The sequence below is a fragment of the Anopheles coluzzii genome, chromosome 3 (genome assembly GCF_943734685.1).
Source record: "Anopheles coluzzii chromosome 3, AcolN3, whole genome shotgun sequence".
Lineage (NCBI taxonomy): Eukaryota > Metazoa > Arthropoda > Insecta > Diptera > Culicidae > Anopheles > Anopheles coluzzii.
Genome location: NC_064671.1, coordinates 74,863,882 through 74,891,403, shown reverse-complemented (window position 1 = coordinate 74,891,403; position 27,522 = coordinate 74,863,882). Strand labels below are relative to the sequence as shown.

General features: G+C 41.7%; 2 protein-coding genes across 2 annotated transcripts in view; both read right to left on the bottom strand.

Annotated features, from left to right (window-relative positions):
- Nucleotides 1–7,272: 7,272 nt before the first annotated feature.
- The window catches only part of LOC120958544 (5-hydroxytryptamine receptor 1), a 71,922-nt gene continuing 51,672 nt past the window's right edge, over nt 7,273–27,522 (bottom strand). The window contains exons 4-8 of the mRNA XM_040381422.2: nt 20,417–20,489; nt 19,262–19,653; nt 10,209–10,352; nt 9,344–9,469; nt 7,273–8,491 (exon numbers count right to left, since the gene is read on the bottom strand). Coding sequence (XP_040237356.2) covers nt 7,961–8,491; nt 9,344–9,469; nt 10,209–10,352; nt 19,262–19,653; nt 20,417–20,489 — 1,266 coding nt within the window. The 3' untranslated portion in view covers nt 7,273–7,960. The remainder of the gene's footprint in view (nt 8,492–9,343; nt 9,470–10,208; nt 10,353–19,261; nt 19,654–20,416; nt 20,490–27,522) is intronic.
- LOC120958545 (uncharacterized) lies at nt 23,650–25,567 on the bottom strand. The gene is made up of 2 exons (XM_040381423.2): nt 24,045–25,567; nt 23,650–23,937 (listed from the first exon to the last, which is right to left on the bottom strand). The coding sequence occupies exons 1-2, from the start codon at nt 25,369–25,371 to the stop codon at nt 23,687–23,689; spliced, it is 1,578 nt and encodes a 525-aa protein (XP_040237357.2). The 5' UTR covers nt 25,372–25,567; the 3' UTR covers nt 23,650–23,686.

The following is a 27,522-nucleotide window of genomic DNA, read 5'->3' as shown; positions in this document are numbered from 1 at the left end:
TTTTCGCAATATAAAGTGTTATTTTGTGTTTAAAGTTAATTCTTGTAAAGTGTTCGAATCAGTAATCAGTGGAATAGTCAGTATAATGAAATCGAATCAGTTTCCCCAAAATAATGCAGTCTTGAATGACCTTCATACGAAGAAGTGAAATCTGAAGCCGCTCGTGTCGCCTTATTGCCAAATGCGCTCTTGTTCTTCCCTGATCGATAGTTAGTGCTAGTCTTGGCCCGAAGTATCTTGGCAAGAAGATAGTTGAACTATGGCTACGATTCTTAATTTAAACAAATTCAAACAGACCACCCTGATTTGTGCTCATCTTCGTATCGCGCTGAAACGGTAGCTGGCTTCGGTATAGCTTCCGGGTGATATGAAGGATTGTCAGGTGTGTGTCCAAGCACGGTGTCATCAGAAAGGTGTACGAAAGTATTTTTTTAGGATTAGCCTCATCAATTGTGCGATAAATTGAGCGTTGATATCAATACAACCAGTGATAGAAAACGGATTTTTTTAAATGTTAATTTTACGTATTTAATGGTGGTTACATACTTATATTGGTGCAGTGAACTTGATTTTAGTTAAAACAATGTCACAAAGTTATTTTTGGTGTAAATATCCACGAGTTTTAGAAAACAGCCACAATTGGTACAGCTATGGCGTATTGCTAGGAACACTATAGCCATAATTGATACCTTAAGATGCAATTTTGAATTGAAATTTTCTAGTATTTTGATAAACACTGAGTCAAAATAAAAAATACTTTCGTATTCTACACATTATAGGGTACATAAAAACAAAGAAGTTTGAAATTTTATCCAATACTTATTTTTACAGGCGTAAAATCAGTATCTTGATGACATATTATAGCCATAATTGGTACACTTACCCTATTACAAGTTCTGTCCGTCTAATGTTCTTAGACAAATTTTCGTTTGACAGACGGTGAAAGTATGGTGGTTCATAAAAAGTCCTGAAAAATAATTTCTCCTTTCCAATCTCAATTGAAGTTCGCTTTTACCATAGAGAAATTTACGAAAAATAGCTAAAGAAGCAATTTATAACAACACTTTCCCAAGAATTCATTACATGGTGCGATTGAGGAAAAAAACAGGAAGGAAACGGCACAAAAGGTAAAAGATGCACCGTTACCGTGCCAATCAGCACACGAATAATTTCCCTTTTGTATCAAAGCCTCCCCCAAACCCTAAACGGACGCTAATTTTTAATCGCTTCACAGAACCGAACGACAGCAAAATTCCGGTAACTGCTGCCCATTTGCCCGCGCCCAAGGAAAACGCACCGAAAACTAAGATTAATGAGCACTAATTGCCCTCGATAGGCGAGCGTTGTGGCCACCGGCAGTGCTTAGAAATAAATCATTCAATTAGCACGGTTTCCGGCCGTTCGGTGGTTTGCTCACGGAAAACTGGCTCGATCGCATCGGGCCGCAGCGGTTTTGGGCGCGCGATCGAACACAAACCTGATTACTTCCTATTGTGTGTGCCGTGATGCCGGAAATTGAATTTTCGTTCTGTGTGTGTGTGTGTCTGTGCACTGATGGTAGTAGTGGTAAAAAAAATGGAACTAGAAAGCCCTGTCGGGTGGTGTGTTCAATCGTGTGAAGTTGCAATCGTCACTGTTTGTTTGCTACCAACTTTTCGTACCCGTAATTCACTCAAACCACAATCTTTAACCCATTCCGAAACGAGCTTATTTTGCAATTGAAAACAACAACGTTGAAGCTTTTTTTTGTTTGGCCCACCCCGTAGGCCGTTTAACGACAAAAAAAGCGCAACATCTGCTCCAGCATCTACTTGCTCTATAGCCCTATTTGGGGCTTTTTCCCCTAGTCTGCTTCACACACAAAAAGCGAAGGAAGCGAAGTTATGCCGAGGTACTATGATCATGTATGCCCCCATAGAAGGACAGAACCATACCCGTTAAGTGTTTGTGCGTGTTTGTGTACGTGGTTTGGTGGTGGGGCGTGCCAGAGGACAAGAGCATCGTAATCGGATTGGGTAAAAGTGCTGAAATTTGTGACTTTTGACTGGTCATCAACTTTCCCGGCAGGTTGCGGTGTGCTACTGTTGCCGCTCTGGTTCTGGCAAGCCTTTTGGTGCTGGTAGTAGAAAAAAACGATGGCGATAAAAGAAACGAAAGAAAGAGGACGCCAGTGGCATTTTGGTGAGGTATTTTGTAAGGCGTAAGGGAGCCGCGGGTGGCGTAAGAAAATCGAAAAGTGATGACAGTTGAAGCGTCGTTGTCATGGGGAGCCTTTTTGGGACGGAAAAGTTGATGGAATAACCGGAGCTTGTGTTTGTAAAAACGGTTATTCGGCTACGTAGTACTAGATAAGTCTTCACAACCTTTCCTAGTCCGGCAATCTTCCTTACAATAATTTTAGGATATGTTTTACAGAAAAGAGGACCAGTTTTAAGTAAGTAGTAATTTGAAAGTTTTTACTTATTCCAAACATTAAAGTGTAGTTTAAATATCATGCAAATATATCTTTTTATCTGCTAATATTATAGTAACATTTCAATCCATCCCTTAGCATCTTCATACGCATTACTAAGCGGCAAGCTTCTAGCAAAAATGCTCCGACACGCCACCCACTTACACACATCACCGCCGTTACCGTCCGTGCCTGCCTGCTTGCTTGAGGCTGGTGGTTCGATTTTCGTGGTTTTCTTCAATGAATAAATTTAAATTTAGATTCACCATCCCTTTATCGGTTCAGCGAATCAGAGGACGGGGTTGACCGCGGGATGCTTTTATTTGCCGATGTGCCTTTCCCCGTTGAACCCTCGGTGGCATTGTGATTGAAATTAGCTTCCAATTCCTGTCCGCCGCTTCAAATCGGTTCGAGCTCGGGGTAGACCACCGTTTCGCTTGTAGCATTTTTCAGCCTCGTGCTCCGTCTGTTTAGCGTTTGTCTTATTCTTATCTCATGATGATGCAGAGAAAACGGTGCCCTCACCCCTGGCGGCCCCGATAATCTATGCCGCGCGTACGTGCGTTACGAGAAAAGGGGTGTTGACGAAACGGCCGCACACATACCTGACACCAATACCACGACCACGGAAAGCCTTTTAGGGGACAGTCGTTACGGAAGGTAAAGCTTACGGAAAATGAATTGCAAATGAATTCATTGTACGATGCTAACCCACACGTCCCACACGGTGGGAAAACGATTTGGTTAAATATCTGCTTGGGACAAAAGGAATGTCTCCATTCGATTAGGGGCTTTTGTCGGAAGACTTTGCCGTAGCCATGATAATGCCACATCTTGGTTTGGCGTGTGGATTTCTTTGATGTGCTAGAGTGTATGATAATTTTATTTAGAGCGTTCGATTAAAAGCTTTGTGCAAAACGGAGTGTCAGACAATCAGCAGTGAGCTGTGGAACAGACTCGCCTGTTAGGGGTGATGTGTGACAAAATCTGGGGAGTTAATACTATGCATCGATAACAAGGGTCATAAAATGTTTGTGAACTAGTATCTGACTGAACGTGGCAAATGAAATATCCTTTAAATAGTGTTTGCTGAAGCTTTTGGAGGTAAATAGATGGTATCAGGTTGTATGTCAGTTGATTGAATTTTAAGAACATGGAAGTGCAGAGATTAGATAGCAATGGCGAATAAACATTTGATTTCAATTCCAACAAATAATTGGTTAGGAGATAAAAACGGTGTTTTACACATTTTTTTTTGCGAAAAGTGTATGATAAAACTGTTGTTTTAGTGTATGTTTTATTGTAAGAATTATGACCTGAATCAGGATCATTCATTTTACTAAATTAAATTTGTTTGCACATTCAGAGTTTACTTATCAGGCGCTACAACGGCTTCGTACTCGTAACCTGCTAAAGGAGTGACCAAAACTGCTCCAACCCATGTACTCCCACGCTATCTGATCATCTAAATTTAAGACTACTAAACACACTTGGTAGGGGAAGGTAGGTAAAGACGGACACGTTAGGGGAAATGGTAAAAATCTAGGGATATATAAGTGCAACGACCATGAAAATGACACCTGTAGAAAAGGTTATAAAGTGAAGAGTTTTACAGTATTTTAACAAATTCTATCGCTTTCCACGTCCTGGTACGTTTATAAACCAATTCTAGGCCAATTGCAACGACGGTTCATTCAGTCGTGGTTTTAGGAATTGTAATTGGCGATTGTAATATATCGTAGAATGCAGCATCGAAAGCATTATTGAAATATCGCGCACTAACAGCTGGCGTTGCTCCAGCTTACAGAACAACAGTCTAGAACTTCCTTTAAAGAAATTACTCCGCGAAAAGACCACGACCCCAGTATTTATGAGGGACTTGTTAATAGTTTAATCCATTTTCCACCATGTCAAAATTCAACATTTGATTTTTGTAATTCCATAGAATTTCTCATCTATTCCTGAACGATGTCGTATAAATGCTTCATCTTTTTATTGCTTAAAGTTGTCCGAGTCGTGAGAAGATATTGGATTTCGTGAAGCGCCTCATCAGCGTCGAGCGAGTAATAGCATAACGAGTGGCTACTATTTTGACCGGTGTTTCATTTCTTGCTTATTTCAATACTTTCTCTAGTTACTGATTGATTTATAGCCTCGGAATACCCTAATTTAAGATATTTGAAGAAATATATTCATCACCAATTGATATAAGAAGTAAAAAAAATCAATAAATCCGGTGTCCATCTTTCCCTACAACAAGGTGTCCGTCTTTCCCGCTTTGGTGTCAGAATGTTTAAACCACCAAAAAACAATATTTTGTATTGCTTTTATCCTCGTTCTTTCGCCAGTTTTTTCATTAATGATCACGACAACCCATTCATGAAATAAAACTTCCGGAAATATAAACAATACAAGTTGTAGAGCTTAAGATCGGCAGTAGTCAAATTAGATCCGCAAGGGTGCACATGATTGAAAATTTGTTTTGTTCGTGGATTTAACAAATTTTATTTATATTATGCCAAAAATGTTCTCAAATGTGTTGTTTTACCTTCAATTTGGATTCTACATTGTGGAATTACTCGAAAATTACCTTTTTCATGCATTTATGAGAAGTGCCCATCTTACCCGCAGTGTCCGTCTTTACCTACCTTCCCCTACTAGTGAACGGTATTGCAGGGCTTTACAGACTGGGTCGTTCGGTTCTATGTAGTGATGGGTAAAATTGACAAACATCCCAAGTCGACTCCGATTCGACTTCGATTATTTCCAAATCAACTTCGGAAGGCAGGTCCGCTCAGAGCTATCCAGAGTCGTTTGAAATCGTTTGGAGCTGTCTGGAATCGCCAGAAGTCGCTCGGAGACACCCGGAGTCGTTCTAAGTCGTCCGAAGCCTCACGAAGTTGTCCAGAGTCGCCCGGAGTCGTCTGGAGTTTTTCACAGTCGGAGTCGTCCAGAGTTGTCCAGAATCGGCTGGTACACGTGCAAAAGTGAAAGACAAAAAGACTCAAGGGAATGAACACAAGGGGCGACTCCAGGCGATTTCGACTTCGGACCACTCCGACTCCGGGCGGAATTATTGCTTCTCATTTTTCCGGAGTCGGAATCGTACTAACAATAGTCGGAGTCGGAACGGAGTCGTGGGATCGCTGTAGAGAGCACATCACTAGGTCCATGCTTATAACATGCTCACCAGCTAACCAGTATTTGCTAAGACTTTTCGGCAGAAATTTGAAAAATAAAAAGCAATACCTCAGAGTTGCATGAGGATTATCGTTTGAAGAGCGCCAAATAGTTAGTTTAAATTCTTGCTTAAGATTTGGTACATGATAAAGATCTTGTTTATGCTAGATTTTCTAATACGAAATCTGTTTAGATAATGTTCAACTATTCCTTCTGCGTATGTATAGTTTTGAATCACTGTCACTGATGGCTCACTGATAGACCAGACCAACAGTGGTTTAGACAGACCTTGTTCAACAACGCTTGTTTCGCCAAAGAATAAGAAGAGGATGTAACAGCGTAATAATCTTGAAGTAGAAGTAGCTCAACTTACTGTAAAGTCCCTCTAAGGTTTATCCTCAAGGGACCTATTTGTGACCTTAGTGAGGAATTAATCTTTGAGCAAATTCATCAACGTGTCATAGTGTGTAAGCAGTAACTTAATATGGCCTCTGATGATCGCTAAATAGAATATATTTGAAAACTGCCATTCAAACATTCAGATAGCTAAATAATATATAGAGCCTAGAGATCATTTATGATAAGAAGACATTTATCTTACAGGGGTTTTCAAGTCAGTTTCGAATGTAAACATTGTTATTTTCTGTATGCAAAATGTTGTTCCACATCGATCTGATTTCCCTCATAATAATTTTTAATTTCTACAGCATGATTTTCAACACGACTAAAGCTGTATTGAGTTTGATAGTTCTTTGTTATATGTTGAAAATCATGTGTTGAAACTGAAATTTCATTTTGAAACAAATAAACCATTTGACAGCTGTTGAAAAACATCTTGGATGCGATGAATAACATTGTTTTTGTTGTGATATATGCGCTACTTAACAACGGCCAACTACTCGGGAAGGGTTTAAGCTTAAGATGAAGATAAAATCCCTGTATCCACTAATATTCCTTGCCCGCCAGAACTCACACTCACATATCACACAAAGACCCTTGCCTGTCGTGAGTGGCCTAATGTGTTAGGCAGGCTGGGCCATAACAGTTCACATTCGAAATAGACTTGGAAAACCATGTAAAAGGATAAGAAATGTATGAAAACGACGGTTAAAGATATAATTTAAACATGGTCATCCATTTCTGAGCAATACAGTACATTAAAAAAAAAACAATTTAATCACCCTGCATAAAAACCCGATGCAACGCAGAGTGATTAAATGCACGGCTCGCCATCTATAACTTACATTCCCGTAGGACTGTACAACAAAGTTCACCATTTACGCAATGCGCTTAAAGCAATATAATGAAACGCAACCGCTATTATTAACGTGTACCCCATGGAAAGCAAACACCAATCAATTGTTCAATGCATTTATAGCCGTACAGGATCAAACGATTCGCCAGGCATGCTCTTTGTTGCTCCCGTTCTCAGCTGTTGTTTGTTCGGATTACATCCTGTTATGTGCCTCATTGAGGGGTGGTTAATACCTCCGTAATTACTCTTTTATAACGCTTCCACAATGAACGACGTTTGATTGATACTTATCGGATTATGCTTACCTTTTTGTGTTTTACCCATTCCAGAAACGGTGCAATATATTGTGCAAAATAAGAGAAGAAAAAATCACACTCTACTGGAATAAATTGGTCATCCCGTAAAAAACTCGATTTTTTATTTATGTTCAACGCGGTTTCACTTTTACAATACTATATCGGCTACCGGCTATCCACTAGGGCTATTCTAATTACGTTCAGTTTCTGCACTAGTGTGTTGTTAGTTCTAACCTCTTACATCTTACATCTTACATTGCTCGACGACTGTTTATCCCTATGTTAACGCTTCACATTCTAGCACCTGTATGCGGGCTTTCTTTTCCGGTTTGCCCATAAACAGACGTGTGTTGGTTGTAACGAAGCAATAAACAGTTTTGCAAATGATTATACCTTTTTTTATTAATTTTAAACGATTTCATAACGTATTTAGATTTCCTCTGCTTAGCCACTGACGATACAGGAACATTTAAGAAGTTCCTCAGACAAGGACATAAATAAACATTTGCACTTCATTCTTTGTGATTCTCCAGGCTTACACCGTTTAAACGAATCTTTGCAAAGGAGGAACTTTGTTAAACTGTTCTTAAGCGCGGTAGATAATCCAACGAAAATACAACAAAATGTCACTTGATCCCTGTTCTTAAAGCGCTACAAACACAACAGCATAGTATCGTCCTGTCGAGCGTGCCTCCACGAACGCGTCCGAACGCAAGGCGCGCGGGCCTACGATTTCCCCTACACCCACAACCAGCGAAACCACAAGCCCCGGTAATACTAGATATCCGGCAGTCCCTGGTGTAGGTTGAAGCCACGGAAGAACGCCTTGTTCTTGGCACAGTTGATGTCGTGCAGCTCGTGATCACATACCTGCGGATCCGAACCGGGCGCGTACAGTACGCCAAAGTCGGACCCGTCCTTGTTTGCCCCGTCCTTGTAGTGCGGGCCGGCCGTCCCGTGGCGCTCCCGGCCGATGCTCGTACTGCTCGCGTTTCGCATCAGGTGCTGATGGGCTTCGCAGCGATACTGCACCGCTGCCAGCTGGGTGGCCGGCGCTCGGTTCACGTACGGCAGCGAACTGCTGCCCAGGCGGTGCAGCGTGTTGATGCTGCCGGTACTGAAGGTACGCTCGAGAATGTCGCCCCAATACTTTTCCGAACACTCGACGTCCGGGCGGGGCGTCTGGTTGGCCGACCGGCAGATTGTGGCCGGCGGTGGTCCCGGCGGCAATGGCAGTGATGTTAGCTGATGGTCATACTCTAGACTTATGCTACATTTTTCCTCCAACGAACTTCTGCTTCCGGTGCACTGAGGGATGGTATTGTTGTAGAAAAAACAAAATACAACGCATAAGTACTTATTCATGCATCATTTAGTTAGGACACCAAATGTTCCCAAACATTTTAACTACTAAGGTAATTAATAATAACTAAGATAACTTAATTAACTAAAACGGCGGCTAAATCAATTCTGCATTTTGAAAATATTGTAGCGTGGATTGCATAGCTATAGGGTTATTGAATGAAAGCGCCTGCAATATATGCAATTCCTTTGCACAACTAGCCCTATACACCGTGAATACAATTTTGATTATAGTATAAGCATCATTGTTATCATTATTATTAAGGCAATCTTGCTGAGTGTTTATCAACACTTTAAAGCATGCAATACGATATATGAAAGCAACTTTATGATTGTTTCAATAAAAGCTTATTTCAAATTTACTTATTGCGATACTTATGTACCGTAGATTGCATAGTTTTAGGCTTATTCAATAAAACACCATTAATGTATTCAGTTTTTTGCACAAAATGCTTAACATGAAGCAGTTTCCTACGAACTCTGAAAAGAAGATCCTTTCCATTTCTAGACATTAGCCTTTGATGAAAGTACTGTACGCTCTAACGAATTAATTTGTTGTGGGTTTTTTTTTTAAGATAATGCCATGAATGCCCTTATTTTCAATAAGAAATGATTTGCTATCCTTCCAATACAATGCTTTCACTCCATTTTATTCATTTTCATTTTGCCAACGCCATAAGTTTGTCTGATTCAATTACAACCCGTACTAAATTACAAATAAAATCATTCATCTGTTACAACACCAACGTTGGAATTATAGAAGCGTGAATAAAAGTTCTCATTCTAAATATACCATACCTTTGACGTTAAGAGGTCTTTGCAAATCTTTCGAAATCTCGCATTCAACAGCCAGTATATAAAAGGGTTCCAAAAACTAGTACTTAAAGCTATCCAAGTGACGCAGAAATCAATCGCTGGTGGTATCTGCAATGATAAAACAGAAGCGTGGCCGGCGTCCAAAAGAAGATTAATACGTTGTGAACAAGATCGTCGAGAGCGAATGGAAGCAGGGCACGCATTAGGGGTTCCATCATTCGATTTGCTACATACTATCGTGGAAACAGTTGCGAAGAAATAGCTGAACCGAGACGGAGTGTTATGAGCTTTCGTGGGTATGGAAACCAAGTCGTGCGAACGGTTTTCAGGGCCCCATTCACCCGGTTCAATCGGTTGATGATGTGCGAATGAGTTTGCATAGTTTCCAAATCGTTGGATTTTTAGCGTGCCCAGTGGTGGGAGTGTCATTAACACGGTTTAGCAGTTGAAGCGAAATGCAAATTCGTTTGCGAACATTGGGGACGCGTAAAAAGTTCAAAGGTAAACAACCACCAAGGATGAGGTTTGGGATCGAGCATGACAACATGGTTGTGTGTGAGACATAGGGCGAGGCGATAGGGAAGGCAAAATCGAACGATGTTCAGCAGTAGCAGCAGCAGCACCGGCGGTGGGTTAGATCCGTGTTATGTTTTCGAGTAACATCCTTCCTGCACGGTAGTTCTCGCCTAGGTCATCTTTGCAGCAGGAAAGCAGGTAACGCTGCTTGGAAAAACGATACTCTAAGGCTATCCCGCTGCAGCCGAATGGTTCCAGCTTGGCCCGAAATCGCCGTGAGCGCTAATGAGCGTCCCGCAGGGGTCGTAAACATTCGCCCGGTATCACTCACCTTTGAGCCGGTGCACGTGGCCACTATCTCCAGTATCGTCCAGGGGGTGACTATGACTATAAAACCTAATGATATTGCTGCCATAGTTCGCGACGTCGAACCATGTATCTGTGGGTCGTCCTCCTCCTCCGTTGCAAACTGAGACTGCAAAGAGGGAAACAGGGAAAGAGCAAGATTATTCACTAGCGGCAGTAGAATGCAATGCAGAGCAGAGGATGCAATAGTTGAAACCGTTTCAACATGTGCTGCCTGGGGCTTGGAGAACGTGTGTGAGTGTGTGTTTGCTTCTACATAAAATGTCAATTTAAAAAGCACATTTTAAGGTACAATCAAGTGGAAACACATTCTTACAGCACCGTCTTAAGCACGTACAACGCGTACGCAATAAAAACACAGCGCGACACATTTCCCAACGCCGAACTGTCCCGACATTGCGTTGCATCTCCAATTCTAATGTTTTGCTGCGTACCACGAAACAAATGTTTATTTATGATGACAGGCTTGATAAATTATTGTATCTCGCAACACACTGTGTAAGCAGTTTGTCGTTACGAGGACGGCAGCATTCTGAGATCTGACACAAATTCTGAATCCCACGCGAATCTGGTTCGTATTAAATCATTCCAGCTATCCTCACACTTTCGGGTTTCTTTTAACAGTGTTATTTCTTGTTTTGAAATGTAATGATATAATTATATATGATCAGTGCAAAAATAGCTTCCTGTAGTACGCGTGGTACTAAATATATTTAATTATGAAAATGAATGTGATATTTATTTTTGGTTTAGAGGCTTTTAGAATCCTCCAACGAAAGGGTATGGAGAAATTAGTTCAAGTTAAGTCGTCAACTCTCACGACTTAACAACTGTCTTGGTTCTTCTTCTTCTTTGGCACAACAACCGTTGTCGGTCAAGGCCTGCCTTTGTACCGACTAGTGAAGTGAGCTTGGCTTTCAGTTTATTGTTACCATAGCAGGATAGTCAGTCCTACGTATGGGGGCACGGTCTATTCGTGGCTTGAACCCATGACGGGCATACTGTTAAGTCGTACGAGTTGACGACTGTACCACCAGACTGTCTTGGTTCACCCGTAGCAATAACTGATCTGGCATTACATACTACTAAATCCCGATAGCCTGTAAAGGCCGGCATAGGTTTTGTTCTGGTGTTCTGTTGTGTAAATTGTTAACTCTACAGCTTAACTTGGCAACGAGCTAGCTGAACGCTTCTGCGTTAATACCGGATTGGAGATCGTCCAAAAGCACCATTTTGATGTGGCATAAGTCTTCATTGTTCCAAACTTGCACCATCCTATCATGTCTTACCGGGTTTGCCCAGATTAGACCATGCCGATTTCTCAATGATTAGTTAGTAATCGAGCATTAGGTTCATTCTGTGCTCCGTTATAATGTTGGTTACATCTATTCGGTATACCTTACGACAGCCTAATGACGTACAGCAAGGGTCAATTGAACCCTTAATTGAATAAATTAATCGATTTTACCAGCTTTATTCAAACCATCTGTAAGTAAGCTATAATGAAGACAAAGTCCGACATGAATTTATATGAAGTTAATATATCACTTAATGCACTCGACGGAAGATACTAGAATTAATTGGTCAAACCCTCTAAAGTAAATTTATGATAAAAAGAATGATCACATTTTGTTTTGGTTTTTATCTGATCCAAAGTCCTATTTGAACAATACCTCAAATGATATAGACATTTCTAATAGAATCATTTTAAATTGATGTATATGCATTTATTGGAAGGCTATATTACACCAGATTTTTAGTTTTTAGTAAATATCAACTTGTTCTTAAACAAACAACGTCATATTTTTGCTCCAACAGTAAATACAAATAAACAAGAGAATCGCTCGGAAAACGAACCTACCCCAACTATTAAATAGTTTCCACTAAAAGCTCATAATACACAATTAGCAGATACAAACACATTCAGCAGAAATAGCTGCAACACGACCGTTTGCCTGAACAGTGAACAGGCAAACGAAAAGAACGGACTGTTAACTTTTGCCTCCTGTACGCTTCCGTACCATTGTTCCTTTTCTGGTAATGCCATAATGTTTTCCCATGTTTGCCCGCTGCCTGGGGTGGGACTCGTACTGTCTGCTTCTGTTCAACTGTTCGAGCGGATGTCACATGAAATGCATAAATTATTTCCGATGTACATGTAAATGCATATGCACATAGTCACACACACACACATACACACATACTCAGGTAACGTTGCATTTGCTTCGGAATCGAACTGTTTCCTTGTGCGCGTAGGGAAGCGAGGGTTGTGAAAAACCAGACATAGTAAAACCGGACACGATGCACATGATCAGGACGTGTCACACGGTGCGTACAAAAGCCCAACCACTGAACCAGCATCCCGCTGGGGGAAATTCATGGCTTCAAACTGTAGAATAACCGGGGTATAGTAGTGTATGTTTGCGTGTTGTTTTTGCTGTTGAAAAAGTAAGAGCAACCGTTGTACCGAAGTGTTCGTACCAAAGGTGATAGTTTTTCTAGCTTTACTGCAAAACCACCAATCGCACCAGTCGTGCTGGGGTGCTTTAATTCGGTAAATCGTTTTACACCCACCGAGGGAAGTCGTCGGGAGGTCGCCAAGCCCAGCCGGTTAGGGCCCACTGCTCCTAATGCAAGCGTCTGAGTGGCTGGTTAGGGTTTAGCGGAGTAATTTGGTAATTAAATAAGATTAACCACGAGCTGGGCATGAGTTGATGCATGGAGCCGGTGGGATTTTCCAAACGACATTGTACTACACACAGTAAACGTGTAGTTGGATTGTTGTTCAAGCAATTTAAGTCTTTTAAGGGGCTAATTATAACGTTTGTAAAACAAACAGAAGGTTAGCCTAGAGGTCTCTAACTCTTTCAGGGAGCGGATCGTATTGTTTCAGTACTATTTTAATTTTATTAATATCTTTAGCTCTCCCATAGCTTATGGGATCTTGACATAGTAAAAATAAAATGCTTGACTTAAGTTCAGCATATTGTTGTTGATTTTTGTATGTTTAAGAAGTCGTAGAGGGTCGCATTACCTGCTCTCATCAGCTCTTTTAAACCCTCATAAGTGACAATTTAGCCCAATTACTGTACATTGAGCGTTAACGATCTCTTTACAACTTTTTTCATTTAATTTTAAGCTGAAATCTTTTAAATAAAATATATTAATTTGATTAGTAATACGCGAGGAAATGTTTCAAATAAAAAAATGAATAAAAAACAAAAAAAGTAATAGAAATATCATAAACCCCACAAATAAATTTCATTCCAATAAAGATCTATCCTTTATTACAATTATACCCTCACACTTCACTGTTCACATTCGGTCAATTTCGCAACGTGAACTTTCAGGCGTGTTGCGTTATTGCGGGAGTAAGAATTTTTGAAAGCGCAATATCTGATCGGCTTGGAAAAATAGATCCCCTTTTGCTACTATGTTATTAAATTCCAAACATTAAATTTCTCGACGAGATAGGAATGCAATTTTGCTCAATTAAACTCCTAGGAAAGGATGCTTGATTCAATCTCTCTGCACCGTTTGGACCAAGGCCGAAACTAAAGGTTAGAAAATGTTGGTAGTAAACGATGCCTAATACTTTACAAATTGAGAATGTATTTATCACCTTCAAAGGAATCAATAGTTTTCAAACCAAATTTGCTACCAGAAACTATAAGCACTGCAGCAGTGCTACACAGTACCTTAAAACCCATTAAAACTAAAGCGCTACAAGTTCTGCTCCACGTCAAACAAGCACACAAAAGTGGATGAGGTTTTTGGGATTTATTAGTGAAAAATTGTTACCAGCAATCACCGTGCGTGTAAGAAAAAAAAGCCTCCCATCTGAATCAAGCTTAGAAACGGTGCGGAAGCGATGACGACATGAGTGCGCTTCTCCCTATTCGAAAACTATTGCTGCACGCTACAGCCGTAGCAGTAATCAAAAGTCGATTATTGCGTGTGAGTGTGGCCGGGCTGTGTGCTGAAGAGTCTCATCGTTTTCGAGCACGGTGCTAGTGCTTCCGGTGCTACACATTTCAAGCTTTTCCGCTTCGCACCGTCTCGGATATTTGAACTAGCTCCTTTGCGGGAATGCACACCCGTGCACAAGAAGTAAACATCCACCATCATCGGGTGTGATGGTGCGTTGTCGTCGTACGCGTACACGTACCGTTCGGTACAGCAAGTCAGCTGTGACCGTGTGACATTCTAAAGAAATGTGTAGAGCTACAAAAAAATGAAAATAAATTGCCACTGAAACCGGTGACCGAAGTCCTGCCAGTTCCCAGTGCTAGAGGATGCTTCAGTCACAGACGGTTCGCACACCGGGGTCGTTCAACCAGCAAAAAGGCTATCGGATGAATTTGTCGAAAGCGAAAGAACATGGTCCCGTGCAGCATAAGACACTCGGCACTAGGGAAGCAATATTCAAAAGCCATTAAGATTTTTTTTCTCCCTCACACTCTGTCGTTTGTCCCACGATCGTACGTATTCATTCGTGTTTGGAACATTTTTTGCAACAATTTTAGATTGGAGATGGTTTGCGCCGGGCTAGGATAGCCTATCCGTTCCTCTGTTGGAGTTGACCATTTTTTTACGGTCAAGTCTTTTTAGTGGTAAGATGCCCCGACTCTGTATATGTGTGTTTTTATTGGAAACTCCACACACGGAAGCGAGCACGAAGCACACGATGAGCCTCACAACAGTCCCAAAAATCAAAAAGGTGAAGAGTGAAGGTCGTCCGAAAGTAAAGCGCTACACACGCTTGTGACTTCCAGCCGCAAGGGAAGAGGGGAAGCAAAATTGTGTGAAGGATCCGATAGAACGATGGGTAGCTGTCGTACGCACCCAGATGTCCCCGGAACGGTCGTTCCGAGCTTTCAGGCTTGGGAAAGTAATGTCGCCAACGGTACGTACAATGCTTGTGCATTATGATTGTCGTACATGAATAAATTTGTGGCCTTTGAATATTTAAGCGTTTCTTGCCCGTTCGTGTGGAGAACGGGGCGTAGAATCATCTGCCTGGTGGCTGGCTCTCCGGAAAGATGAAGCTGTATGTTTTTTTTGGGGGTAAGAGCAAAAAAAAAAGAAATTAAAGCCTGAGCAGTAAGCTGCTCCACCGAAACTGAAGCTGTGTGTGGTGGGCGTATTGTGAGTTAATAAATTTATCGTCTCTGATGCAAACGTTACGCCCTCCAAACTGTGGTGGATAGGTATCGTAAAATATATTGAAACCCATTAGTGGTAGGTGGCCCGGAAGAGTGAGCATCGATTTCTTTTTTGTCCTTGCTGTCCTATGCTTGTTTAACTACTGCATATACATTGAGCGTTTTGCTTGAAGAGGAGGCACAGTATTTAGAATAATGTAATTGCTTGTCAATTAATAACACAAAGAGATTCATAGAATGGTAAGCTTCGGTGGTCTTTGTCTAGAATATTGCTGTCCATTTGTCACCAAGCATGTGTGACTGATATGTTCAATGAATTGAACGTACGACGTAGCAGTATGCACGCAAGAGTAATCAATAGCAATATCAATCATTTTTCCAATAAATGGTTTTCATAAATTGTAGTAGCAATTGATCATAGTTTGTGAGTCAATAAAAAATGATATCAATTTGAAATGTATTTATTTATAAAGCATTGCATATGCAATTAATAATTTCTGAGTGACTCTGTATTTAATCTAATGAAAAAGGTGTTTAATTAAAAGTTGCTATATTGGTCAATTCAATTGACAACTTGATGGGCGTTGGAGTTTTGCGAAATACTCGTTACGACCGAGTCTCTTTTCCATATAGTTTATACGCAAAGTGAAATATTTGATTACAAAACCGCAGATGTACTGGTACGAAGGATATATATGCATCTAAAAAATGAAAAATATCTTCATAATACCGATGCTGACATACGTCCTAGAACTATTATTGCTACAATGATCTAAGGTATTTTGCTGCTATGGTTAAAATGAGCCCTGAGCCAAGGACATGAAGAATTTAAGATTTCAAATTATCGGACTGTAGTAGCTAGTTTTTAATATTTTGATAGCAATTTACGTAAAATGTTTTGTATTAGATTTACATCTTACTCAGAACACCGGCAAAAACACTCAAGTAATACTATGTAAACCTTGAGCTGTAGAGAACTTCCTTAATGTAAACCAGACATCGCAAAACCTTAAAGTGTACACGGGTTAATTGAATCTTGAAAATCAAATTATCGGCACAAAACGGGAGCAACATAAATCAAACAAAATCCCATTTTCCCGTATCCCGTGGTAATTATTTTATGATGATCCCGCTCCTGCTCTCAAGACATTCAAGGTCGAGGATATAATCAACATCAACGCATGTGTTATGGTCTCGATTTCCATTAATGGGGGATTTTAATTACAGAAACCAACGAAAGCCGGTTGGGCGCTTATTACGGCCGTGACGATTCATTTAACGTGAGATGGATCAATGTGTATTGACACTGTTTGGAGAGTACATTTTGTTTTTATATGTTTTGCATTGCTTAATATCGCAAAATATTAAAATATCCCCTTTAACTGGGCTATATTGAACGAAAAATAACGGAAGATGTATGCATAATGACCATAATGAACACGAACAGAAGACCATCGATTTGGCTACCAATTGATACGATTAGCCTTTCGTTGTAATGAGCACAGAGTTGCAGTTGAACGTCGTAGTCCACCATTAGCATCAATAATCACATACTTTGTGGTAATGGCAAACGCCAACACACCGATTGGTCAGCAATTAAATGAGCGCGATTTCATTTCCCCTGCTGGGTCTGCTTACCCACCAAAGCGGATTTAGTTTAAGTGTGACAATAAGTTCTTTAGCTGTACTGTACCAACCCTCGTGTATTCAACCCATATGCAAGCTCTTTTCCCACTGTCATAGGCACTCTGGTATTAAATTGCTTTAAGCTGTTAATGTTTCCGGCACAATTTTAATACGCTCAACAGTAAGCTGGCACAGTAAAATAATAACTATTAAACCATCAACACTGAACAAATAGCATCACAGATAGTACTGGAGGTCGCAAAAACGGTTGCTTGTTTTAGCAGACGCTGAGCGTGCTGTAAAAGCTTCAGATAGTGCTGCATAAAAATGGCACAATCCATGTTACAAACGGCACAGAACACGGCATGCGCGGTCATTAATGGAAAGCTGCCTGTTAATGCTACCATCATACGTGAAGCGAAAGTGGTCCTCCACTCGCTGCCCCATGGCTTCCCACACGCTCTCTGCCTTAATGTCTAATGTTTCTCGCCAGATCTGATTATCACTTGATTTGCATTACCACCGCATAATGAGATACGATTTACATAATAATCAGAGCCATCGGTGCCGCTAATTACCGGTCTGCTTTATGATGGAAACATAACAAGCGACCATAAAGCAGCGTGCGAACGGTGGTTGGTAAAAGGGACCAAAGTCAACAGGCGATCGTAAAAGCACACTTACTTTGTGTAGTGGAATGTGATATTTTAATGACATGAGTAACAGTGCGCGCGAGAGTTTGTGTATGGCTGTAGCAATTGCCCGAATGCTTTCGTTCCGTACAACAGGAAATATTATTCCTAATTCCGTTTTTACGCGATGATCTGTATCCTTGCGAGCTTTCGGTTGAACTCTAAAATAAGATCCAATTAAATTTACGGTTGTGTGAGTAAAGCTAGCAAATAAAATGTGTAGAAATTTTCATTTAATTTTGAAATCTCTCATGCTAAGTGCATACATTGGTTAAAAAATAATCATTTGTAGATATTTCTTAGTTACCTATTTAAAGGATTTTGTTTAAAACCATGTTGGATTTGGGTTTATAAATTAATATTTCGAATATGAATTCAAATAAGAAAGCACATACGAATTAGAAGGAACTAAACCATAGGGTATAGATAAAACTACTTGACTAATTTGGACTGCATGAAATGAACAGCTCGAACTACAGGAATGAACTTGGTAATGAAGGTTAATGAAGTTTAAGGTGCACTCTTCTCATTCTCATCAAATTTATACTAAGCTAATATCACAATCCATCACTTTAGTGAATATATTTCACATACCATTATCAGTGCGAGACTTTGAACTAAATAAATGTAAAACTCTGATGATATGGATATCCGTACCATATATATTGTTAACTTAAGTAATGTTATCCTTCATGTAAAATATTACAAATATAGCCGAACGGTGATTTCAATGTCGTCCAGCGTATCAAACTCGCTAGGCTTTCATCTCGTAAAAGTGCTTTTAGGCCGTCTACAAGGACAGAAGGGGCTCAAGTTGTATGTTCAAGTTGAGGTAGCAGACGAAGGCGCAAGATCAAGACACTCATTCAGCAGGTCAAGGCCACAAAGTGGTTGGAGTGTTCGTTAAGTAAGTAAGTAATAATTATAACTGATATAAATAGCAAATACAATGTTGAGAGTTCGAGTTAGAGCCTCATTTAAAGTGGATAAGTTTTATACAAATTAAACAAAGTTAGCGGCTCAATATCCTTGGTAATATCCAGCTAAACCAGCTCAAAAATAACCCCGGAGGAAGACAAACAGTCAATGAATTCAAATTAGCTTTAAGTTTTAATACGGCCGGTCGTTTTCACTGAATAACAATAAGTATAATATAGTATAATATAATATGCATGTAATTTCGACTTTGTATAAATCATTTCAATTGACGTGTCGGTTTGTGTCGCCTCTACTTTGATCGGTCGGATGGAGTCGGAGACTACATAAAAGTGTCTATGAATAGCGATCTATACTCATATCGATGGAAAAGAGCTTTATTTTCCATTATTCAATAGCGGGATGATTTCAATCGCACCGGCAGATCTAGCACAAATCGTTACAACGCACATATGTGAAACGTCTTTGCGTCTCTGCTAAGCGTAAGCCCCGAAAGAGACAGAACAAAAAACAAAAACTCTAGCAGCACGATGCTCATCCCGGGCAGCCGCTGTGTATCATAAAAGTTAATGCCGCACGAGAGTGGAGCAGAGACTTACCTTCTCGGAGAAGGAGACCGACATCGGTGTGATGGCGGTGATGCCCGTTAGCGTATTCCCGTCGCAGGAGTGATGCTCCAGACCGGAACCATTAGCCGTCAGCGTGGTGGCGGCCGGGTCCGCTTCCCGCCGGCCCTCGCCAGTGTCCTGCAGGCGGACGGTTCCGGCGCCGGCGGCCCCACCATTGCCGCACCCGTTCGACACGTTCAGCGACAGCGATGCAGCACTCGGTGTCGCCAGACGGTATCGATTCGCGTGGAAACTTGAGCCGTAGCAGTACATCAGGACCATGGTGGTGGGAAAGTAGAGCGCACAGCTGGACAGGATCCGGTAGGATGATTTACTGTAGAACGGCTCGCATGCCAACAGGCCCGTTTTGTTGAAGTAATAACCTAATAATGATAAATTTATATGCGCACATTCGTTAATCACACGGGCCCTGGTGCTGGTTGGCTTTGGTCGGTGGATCGGGCAACGTGCCGTCCCACACATGTACCCGAGAGTGTGTGTTGGTGTGTACATGAGTATGCTTGTGTGAACGGGACGGGACGGTATGCTCATTGGAATGCAGTAATCCTAGGAGCGACATTGTAAACTTAACTTAAGCCAGACCCCGACGTAGTGTATTAGGAAAGTGGACGGTTTTGCCGGACGGTTGAAGCGGTATTAATTATAATAATTTATTTATGTGTGCACTCGCACATAACCGTCATCAAGCCGGGACCGTATCCGCATGCTGCGTACTATTGCCGTGCAATTTATGAAGGATTTTCTTGGAAGCGTCGTATTCTTGGCGGAACACCATGATTCCGCTCTAGGCTTTCCGAAGTGGTGCAGGAGGGCAATGGAACTGGGATCATTGTTTTACAGAGCGCTGGAAAGTTTAGTGCGGTCCATTCGAAGGAATATCCGAGCTCTTGGAAGGCTTTATTACGGATTACTTGCAAAACGGATGAAATTAATTACACGAGCTTGTAAGTTCGTTTTCCACAAATTTCACGCGAAAGAAATTTACTCGTAATCAAGCAAATAAGCGTGTGTAAATCAAAGCTTATATTAAGGCGAACTCCAGCTGTAACCAATGGAGCGAACAGCGATAGCTATAGCCCTTTAAACAGCATCGAACTCTAACAATAGATTAAAATTCCTACTCACCTTTGGGAAGCACCAACATTCCATAGCAGGTTAAACATAATATCCACGTAACGCTTAAAACCGCAACACAGCCCTGCAAAAAAACAAAACGATACAGAAAAGGATGAGATGAAGAGATAGAGAACAGGTAACCAAGCTGCACACGGGTTGATAAAAAAATAGGGGAAACACCATATGCGAACCAACATTGGTCTCCCGTTGTTGGGGTAGAATGTGATTTTGAAGCAACATTGCAAAGTGAAGTATTTAGATTAAAGGGAGCAAAAACAACAACATTCTCTGCGCGTTTAGTGAGTAAGCTTCTTCTTTTTTTTTACACGCTCACAGCGTTTAATCTCGTTAGGTAGAGAATGTGTTGAATATTTGATCGTTAAGATACGGTGGACCGTTGGTGGGCGCTTCTACATACAAGGCCCAGTTTTGCCCTTTTTCCGTTTTTGGGGGATATTGTTTGGAATTTGACAGGGGTTTTTGTTGTTGTTGTAAATCCTACTGGTGTGAGTACAGGTAGTGGAGGCAGTAATGCAATTATATCCTTGTTTTAAGGGTGAACCTTAATCCCTTGCATGTGTAAACAAAGTGACAAAGTGAAACGAACGGCTTTGATACGAGTACGCTGGGAGTGTGGTCACTTTTGGGTGTGTTTTAAATTTTACGCTACCTGAACAAGTTTTGGGGACATATGAGCATTATTCTGCGATATTGTATTGAGATTATGATATTGGGGTATCACCAGATGTTTTCTAAGTCTCCTGAACAGCCTTTAAATATTATAAATGCTGCCCCTGCTGAACATAGCCACTTTAATTTGACGGCTTGAAATTCAAAACCATTTTCCATTGCTCCATAAATAAATATATAAGTTTATACTGTTGACAAACGTGACATCACTAATATGATTTTTTTTTGCTTTTCTCACTTTTGATATTTAACTTTTTTTTGTATTTGATATCTAAGATAATAAAAAATACGAAAATGTGTATTTATATTAAGACCGAAGATTGTCTCCATTAGATTAGTCGTTTCATTAGTTTGAAGAGTTTAAAAGATAAATCTCGTTATGTAGCCACGGATTCCTAAGCTTTTTTGTCAGAAATCCGCGTCATGCACCATTCAAACAAGCTCCTCAATTCAGCTGCAATTCAGTCTTCTGCAACTTTTTCACGATTTTTTTTACAACAGTACGACAACTGTAGAAACCATACCACCAGTTTGGCGGATTGAAGCGTATTACACGATGGTTCGCAGATATAAAAATATCATTTATGCTCTCTAATTATCTCCCTTAATTCTAATGCTTCTGTGTGTCTTTTTGTTGATGCCAGAGCCCAATTACTGGTACCTACTTCATGGACGGCACTGCAGTTAATCGACAAGATCATGCCAAAGACCTTAGCGTTCTTCTTAAACAGCATATCGACGACGTTGTTGCCAGAGGAAACCAACTACTTGGCGTGGTTATCCGGACAACTAATGAATTGGTTATCTGCAACCCCATGTGCATCAAAGCTATCTACAACTGTATCGTTCGTTCGGTTCTGGAACATTCGTGCGTAGTCTGGAGCCCAACTACTGCTTCTTCGATTGCTCGACTTGAGGCGATTCAACGTAAGCTCAAGCGATATGCCCTCTGCCTACTTCCCTGGCAGGATCGCAATAATCTTCCTCCGTATGCTGCGCGGTGCCGTCTTCTAGACCTTGGATTGCTTTTGGTTAGGAGACGCAATATACAATGCTCTTTCATCGCTGGTTTGCTAAATCGCCTTTGTTGCATCGAGTCGATATCAATGCACCATCCCGAACACTTAGGTCTAGAGAGACCCTACGGGTCGTTCAACCTCGTTCCAGCGCTGGTCGGTCCGACCCTATATTCCGCATGTCGGCTGTTCTACACTATTTCAGATTGATTCTACTTCAACATCTCAACTCAGTGCTTCAAGGAACGTCTCCGGCTTCTGCCGTGGCCGCAGTGAATTGCGATACAAATCTTGATCTTGCTATGTATTTTTTTGTGTACGATTACTTATCTTAATTAGGCCATACGGCTGTTGAAGATTAACCAATAAATAATAATTATAATGACACCTAAATTGAACTATGTTTCATAGATAAGTTGCATATTGGATAATCTTCACCATGTGTTAAGTTTCAAGAAATAACTGGTGAATTTGGTTTATGGTTTAACATTAAAGATATGTTCAGATGTTTACTAAATTCAACCGAACAAAATAAAGATTTTAGATGTAACAACGGTATAAAATAATGTAACTTTGTTTGATAGTTCCTCCGGAGAATGTCTAATTAAGCAACAAAAAAACTCAATTTACTTGAATTGTATCAACGCTTAGACTTTAAAATTCTATTGCCAGAAAATGTTTGCACAGACCCTATTTACCGATCACAAACATGATCTGAAATGCCTAACATGCTCCCAACTGATGCATCAATCGCTTTCAATCGATTTTAAAGACCCCGTGCAAAAACGCTTCCTCGCCGAAGCTTTAAATCCAGCCCAACCGATACGACATAATTAGGTGAAATTGGCTGCAAAGTCATCATACAGGTACTGCCCATCAATTGACGCGCATCGTTTGCACCGGAGGTTATGGCCGACCTGCTACGGAGTCGCAATCAAGCTATCATTAGGGCACCTTCAGCTGCGCCGTGATCATAGCGACCCGGGAACGCTATGACACCCTGCAATCGGTGCAACTATTACCCAATCGTTTTGCAGGCTTCCCAGCAAACCCCTTTGCTCTCCAGCCGCCGACTTCCCATAGTTAGTGCAGCACCTAACCTAACCTCATCGATGAGCAGAACAATATTGCGAGTGCTCAACTAACGCTACGGGGTGGGCAAGAAAGCAACAGGAACTGGAAAACTCCATTTCATCTTCTCCTGTCTTCCACGCTGGTTGACGCTGCCAATATGTCAGCTACGATTGACAGGGTACGGTCCCCCCGTATCTTTGTAACGTTCGCTCAATTTGCAGCGAGTGTTTCAATTTTGTCGTTTGAACGTTTACCGGTTGAAACCGATTTGTTTGAAAGTGCCCGCGAGCAGACCCATTTTTGTTTGGCACTCAGAAAGGCAGTGTGTGTGAGGGTTTGTGTGACATGTGACAGTTGCTGTTGGGGAGTGAGTTACTGATGGCATAATTGCTTGAGAAATACGATACTAGTCTCGTGTGAAAGCGAAAAACACAAGCGTTAAAGCTCGAAATCACACCGAAATCAGATACGGAGTTAATTTTGTATTACAGACAAACAGTCAACGATTTGACCACCAGGAACAAATGTCAGCCTTCAGCAGCACGCGATAAGCGCCGTACGTGAGTAGGACAGCACCGACTCCCAGCAAAAAACGGCTCACGCTCGCAAGGTTCAACGAGTACCAGACGCGCTCATAAGAGGACCGTTGGCGGAAATACTTGAAGTGCATACACTGCATATCGGTCACCTCCCGGAAGGTGATGGTTTGCGGTCGAATCTCGAGCAGCGCCAAAATTGCGGCCCGCACACCTACAAAGCAAAGGGTAAGTAATGATGAGCCAAAGCTTTACAACTTCCTGCCCTTCCATTTGATGGGAATTTGGGTAGATTCTCAAAACCCACACACTCCAACTTACCGCCCTGGATCGACCCGTTGATGAACCCCCGGTACCAGCAGCTAACATTGGTCGAGGAGAAGATGATGCACCGCTCGAACGTCGGAAACACGTCGAAGTAGAACGGTATCGGGTGAAGTTCGAGGCCGAATTCCAGCGGCTTCTGCATCGTGCGGCAGGCGAAGTTCGTGCGCAGCAGGCGCAGTATCGTGTCGCGGATGAGATGCCGCTCGGTATCGTTCAGGACGCCCCGGAGCGGCGAAAAGTAGGTGCCGGATAATTGATTGCCCCCCGATTCGTAGCATATTAGGCACTGGGCGGGGCAGAATATGCTGCCGGTGTAGCCGTGATCGCGCCAGTACGGAGCCGGATAGCGCACGGTAAAGTTGGCCATCGACCAAAGCCCGAGCTGTATGTCGGGCTGGTGGAAGTAGAGCGGTCCCTCGGGCAGGATGCTAATCTGGACCAGATCGAGACAGGAGACGGCCAAAATGACGAACCGCGCACGCCACCGCCGGCCGGTCCCGTCGGTTAGCGAGACGATGTCCGACCGTTGGTCGCTGCTAATTTCCACCTGCACAATGTTGGTCGAGTAGGTGACGTGCTCCGGGCCGACGCGTGCCACGAGCCGTTCGATCAGTACGTCCCAGTTGGGCGAACCGGCCGGCTGAAGGTGGCTGTTCTGTAGCGTGAGCATGTCGTACAGATCGCGCACGGACGACATCGAACGGAACAGCCGCAGGCAGGCGGCCACGGTCAGCTCGGACGGGTAGAAGCCCGTGCCGATTTTGATGAGAAAACGAAAAAATCGCCTCGACGCTTCGAAGAGCAACTTTCTCTGCAGAAAGCATTCCATGTTCTGGGCGTTGCTTTCGATGTACTTTACCGTGCAGAGACAGTCCAGCTCCGCCATAAACCGGGTACTTTCCAGCCGTACCAGCAGGTCGCGAAGGGAGGACATGAAGCTGTTCGCTCCCTGCGAGCCGCTGGGACGCTTCCGAAACGGACCGATCGAAACGAGGGAGCGTCGCGCTTCACTAGCTTCCGACTGGCGCCAAACCGTGCCGAGCGGGATCTGCAGCTCCCGGCAGAGGTTCATCGCGTGGTAGTGGTGCGGTGTTATCCAGCGCGTTTTCAGCCCGTCCAGCGTGCCGCCCGGATGGGTGGACTTCTCGAACAATCGGAAGCGTATGTCCGCCCGCTTCTCGCTGATCGTTTTGGCCGCCATCAGGCCCGAGATGCCCGCACCGACGATGGCCAGATCGAGCAGCTCGGACTCGCCGTCCTCGTCGTCCTCGTCTTCGTTCGCGTTCCGGTGCCCGGACGATAGCTGCTGTGAAGTTTGCATGTTTTTTTCTTTTGTTGTACCGAACCAATAGCAAAACAATAACAAAAAAAAACGGACGAACTAAACTTTGTGTACAGAAAGAATTTAATGTAGCTGACAGCGGGGAGGAAGCAGAACAAAGATGTCACTGTTGTCTATGGTTACTTTGATTGGGCACGTGTTTGAAGCTGTTGCCAAGCTGTTCGTTGACGTTGATGTGGCGTCTGTTCTTGGTTTGATGTGGTATTCTTCAGGGAAGTGTGACAGAATAATTGCTAGAAGTTTTTCAAATTCAATTCAATTCAATTTAAGCTGATATGTGTTCTCTGTGCAGGATGTTGCATGACGCACCATATTCTTGAAAGCTGTACAGGGTTCTATTGCACTATTGCAATCATTGGCACTACTTTCCATACAAATAAAATTGGAATTTTGAACTAAAAAGCGTTTTTTTACGCTTTATAGATGCAATTCCATTGAAAAGAAGTAATTTAAGCGTATCAAAATACAATCCTAGCTCGAGTTAAGAGATACTCAACTTATACAGAGAGTGTGGCCCTTCACGATTGTAGTCAGTTTTTGGTATGGAGTTTGACAATTGGAGGCTGAAATCATGTAAACACTCCATACAAAACCACACATAAAACTACCCTGCAAATTTCAGTCTAGATTATTCTAGCCTAAAAGCTAGAATTGGATTCGAGTACCTGCTCGAAAAATGGCAAAACAAGATGGTGTTTACATTTATCCCAAGGTGGATTAAATAGATCTGGTGGAATCCAGAATCAAAGTGTATGTAGTCCAGGTGGTGTCATAGCCTGTTTTTATAACCCAATTTGATCAACACTTTATGACTGGATGGGTGAAAACTTTTGTTTAAACAAGCTTTCTGGAGGCTTGAAGAATACAGAAAACACTCTTAAAATCTCCATTCAGAAACTTCTTCTTCTTCTTTGGCACAACAACCGCTGTCGGTCAAGGCCTGCCTGTACCCACTAGTGAAGTGAGCTTGGCTTTCAGTGATTTATTGTTACTATAGCACAAAGGGCCTACAAACTATGGCCCTCAAGAGCTTACAATGCGGCCCACGATGACTTTGCCAGAGTTAAAATAAATATTAGGTTATTCGACTTTTTCAAATGAAATTGTATTTTTTGCTTTTTTTAGACAAAAATCAAGCTTTAGTAATACGAAGCTGTACAACTATCGTTAGTATTTTGTTATAAAAACAAGATTTAAACGTTCACTCATCAGTTACAGGTAGCGTCAAATGGCCCTTAACATAGTTATTTTTGAAGAAATGCGGCCCGCAAGCTGACAAGTTTGGAGGCCCCTGCTATAGCAGGAGAGTCAGTCCTACGCAGGATAGTCAGTCCTACGTCTGGGGGCACGGTCTATTCGGGGTTTGAACCTATCACGGGCATGTTGTTATTTTGTACGAGTTGACGACTGTACCACTAGACCGGCCCAAACAGAAGTGATAAAAACCAAATTCATACACCTTGGGATAAGCCCACCTGTATATTATATCGACTTAGATAGCTGCTCGAAAACTGCTATACAATGTAAACAGCTGACAGGCTGAAATTTCAACCTACGAACTTAAAACGGAAAGGGTTATTATTAGTATTAGTTTTCCAAATTTGTTTGTTCGTAACTTGTCAGCAGGCTGTACCACAATGTCGTGTTGCCACACTCTTCGGCTTGGAAATCAGTGCCTTTTATTTATTTTTGAAATGTCAGTGTCAAAATGTATTTGAATGAAATTCTTAAGAAATACACTTTCTACCAAAAAAAAAAAAAAACGCAAAATCTAAACCATTCTCATTCTAATCTAAACCATGATTATTGTGTTTTTATTCCTATTTTGATGGAGTTTTTGACTATCCAATAATAATGCTTTTAAGGTCACAAGGTCATAATAGTAATGTAATGTACACGATCTCTTGCCAGTTGATGCGATCTATTTCTCATTACGGTTTCTAAATATGAGACAGCGTGCAATAAATCTAGTGAACTTTAAAGTCGAAAATATTCTTGGCTGGATGTTTTCAATAAAATTCTAGCTTTATGATTGTTTCTGTACATTTTTCAACTGCAAAGCCTAGTTTTTCTGAAGTCTAGAGCAATTATGATATCATTGAACAAGAAATAAAGGTATTAAATCAACAC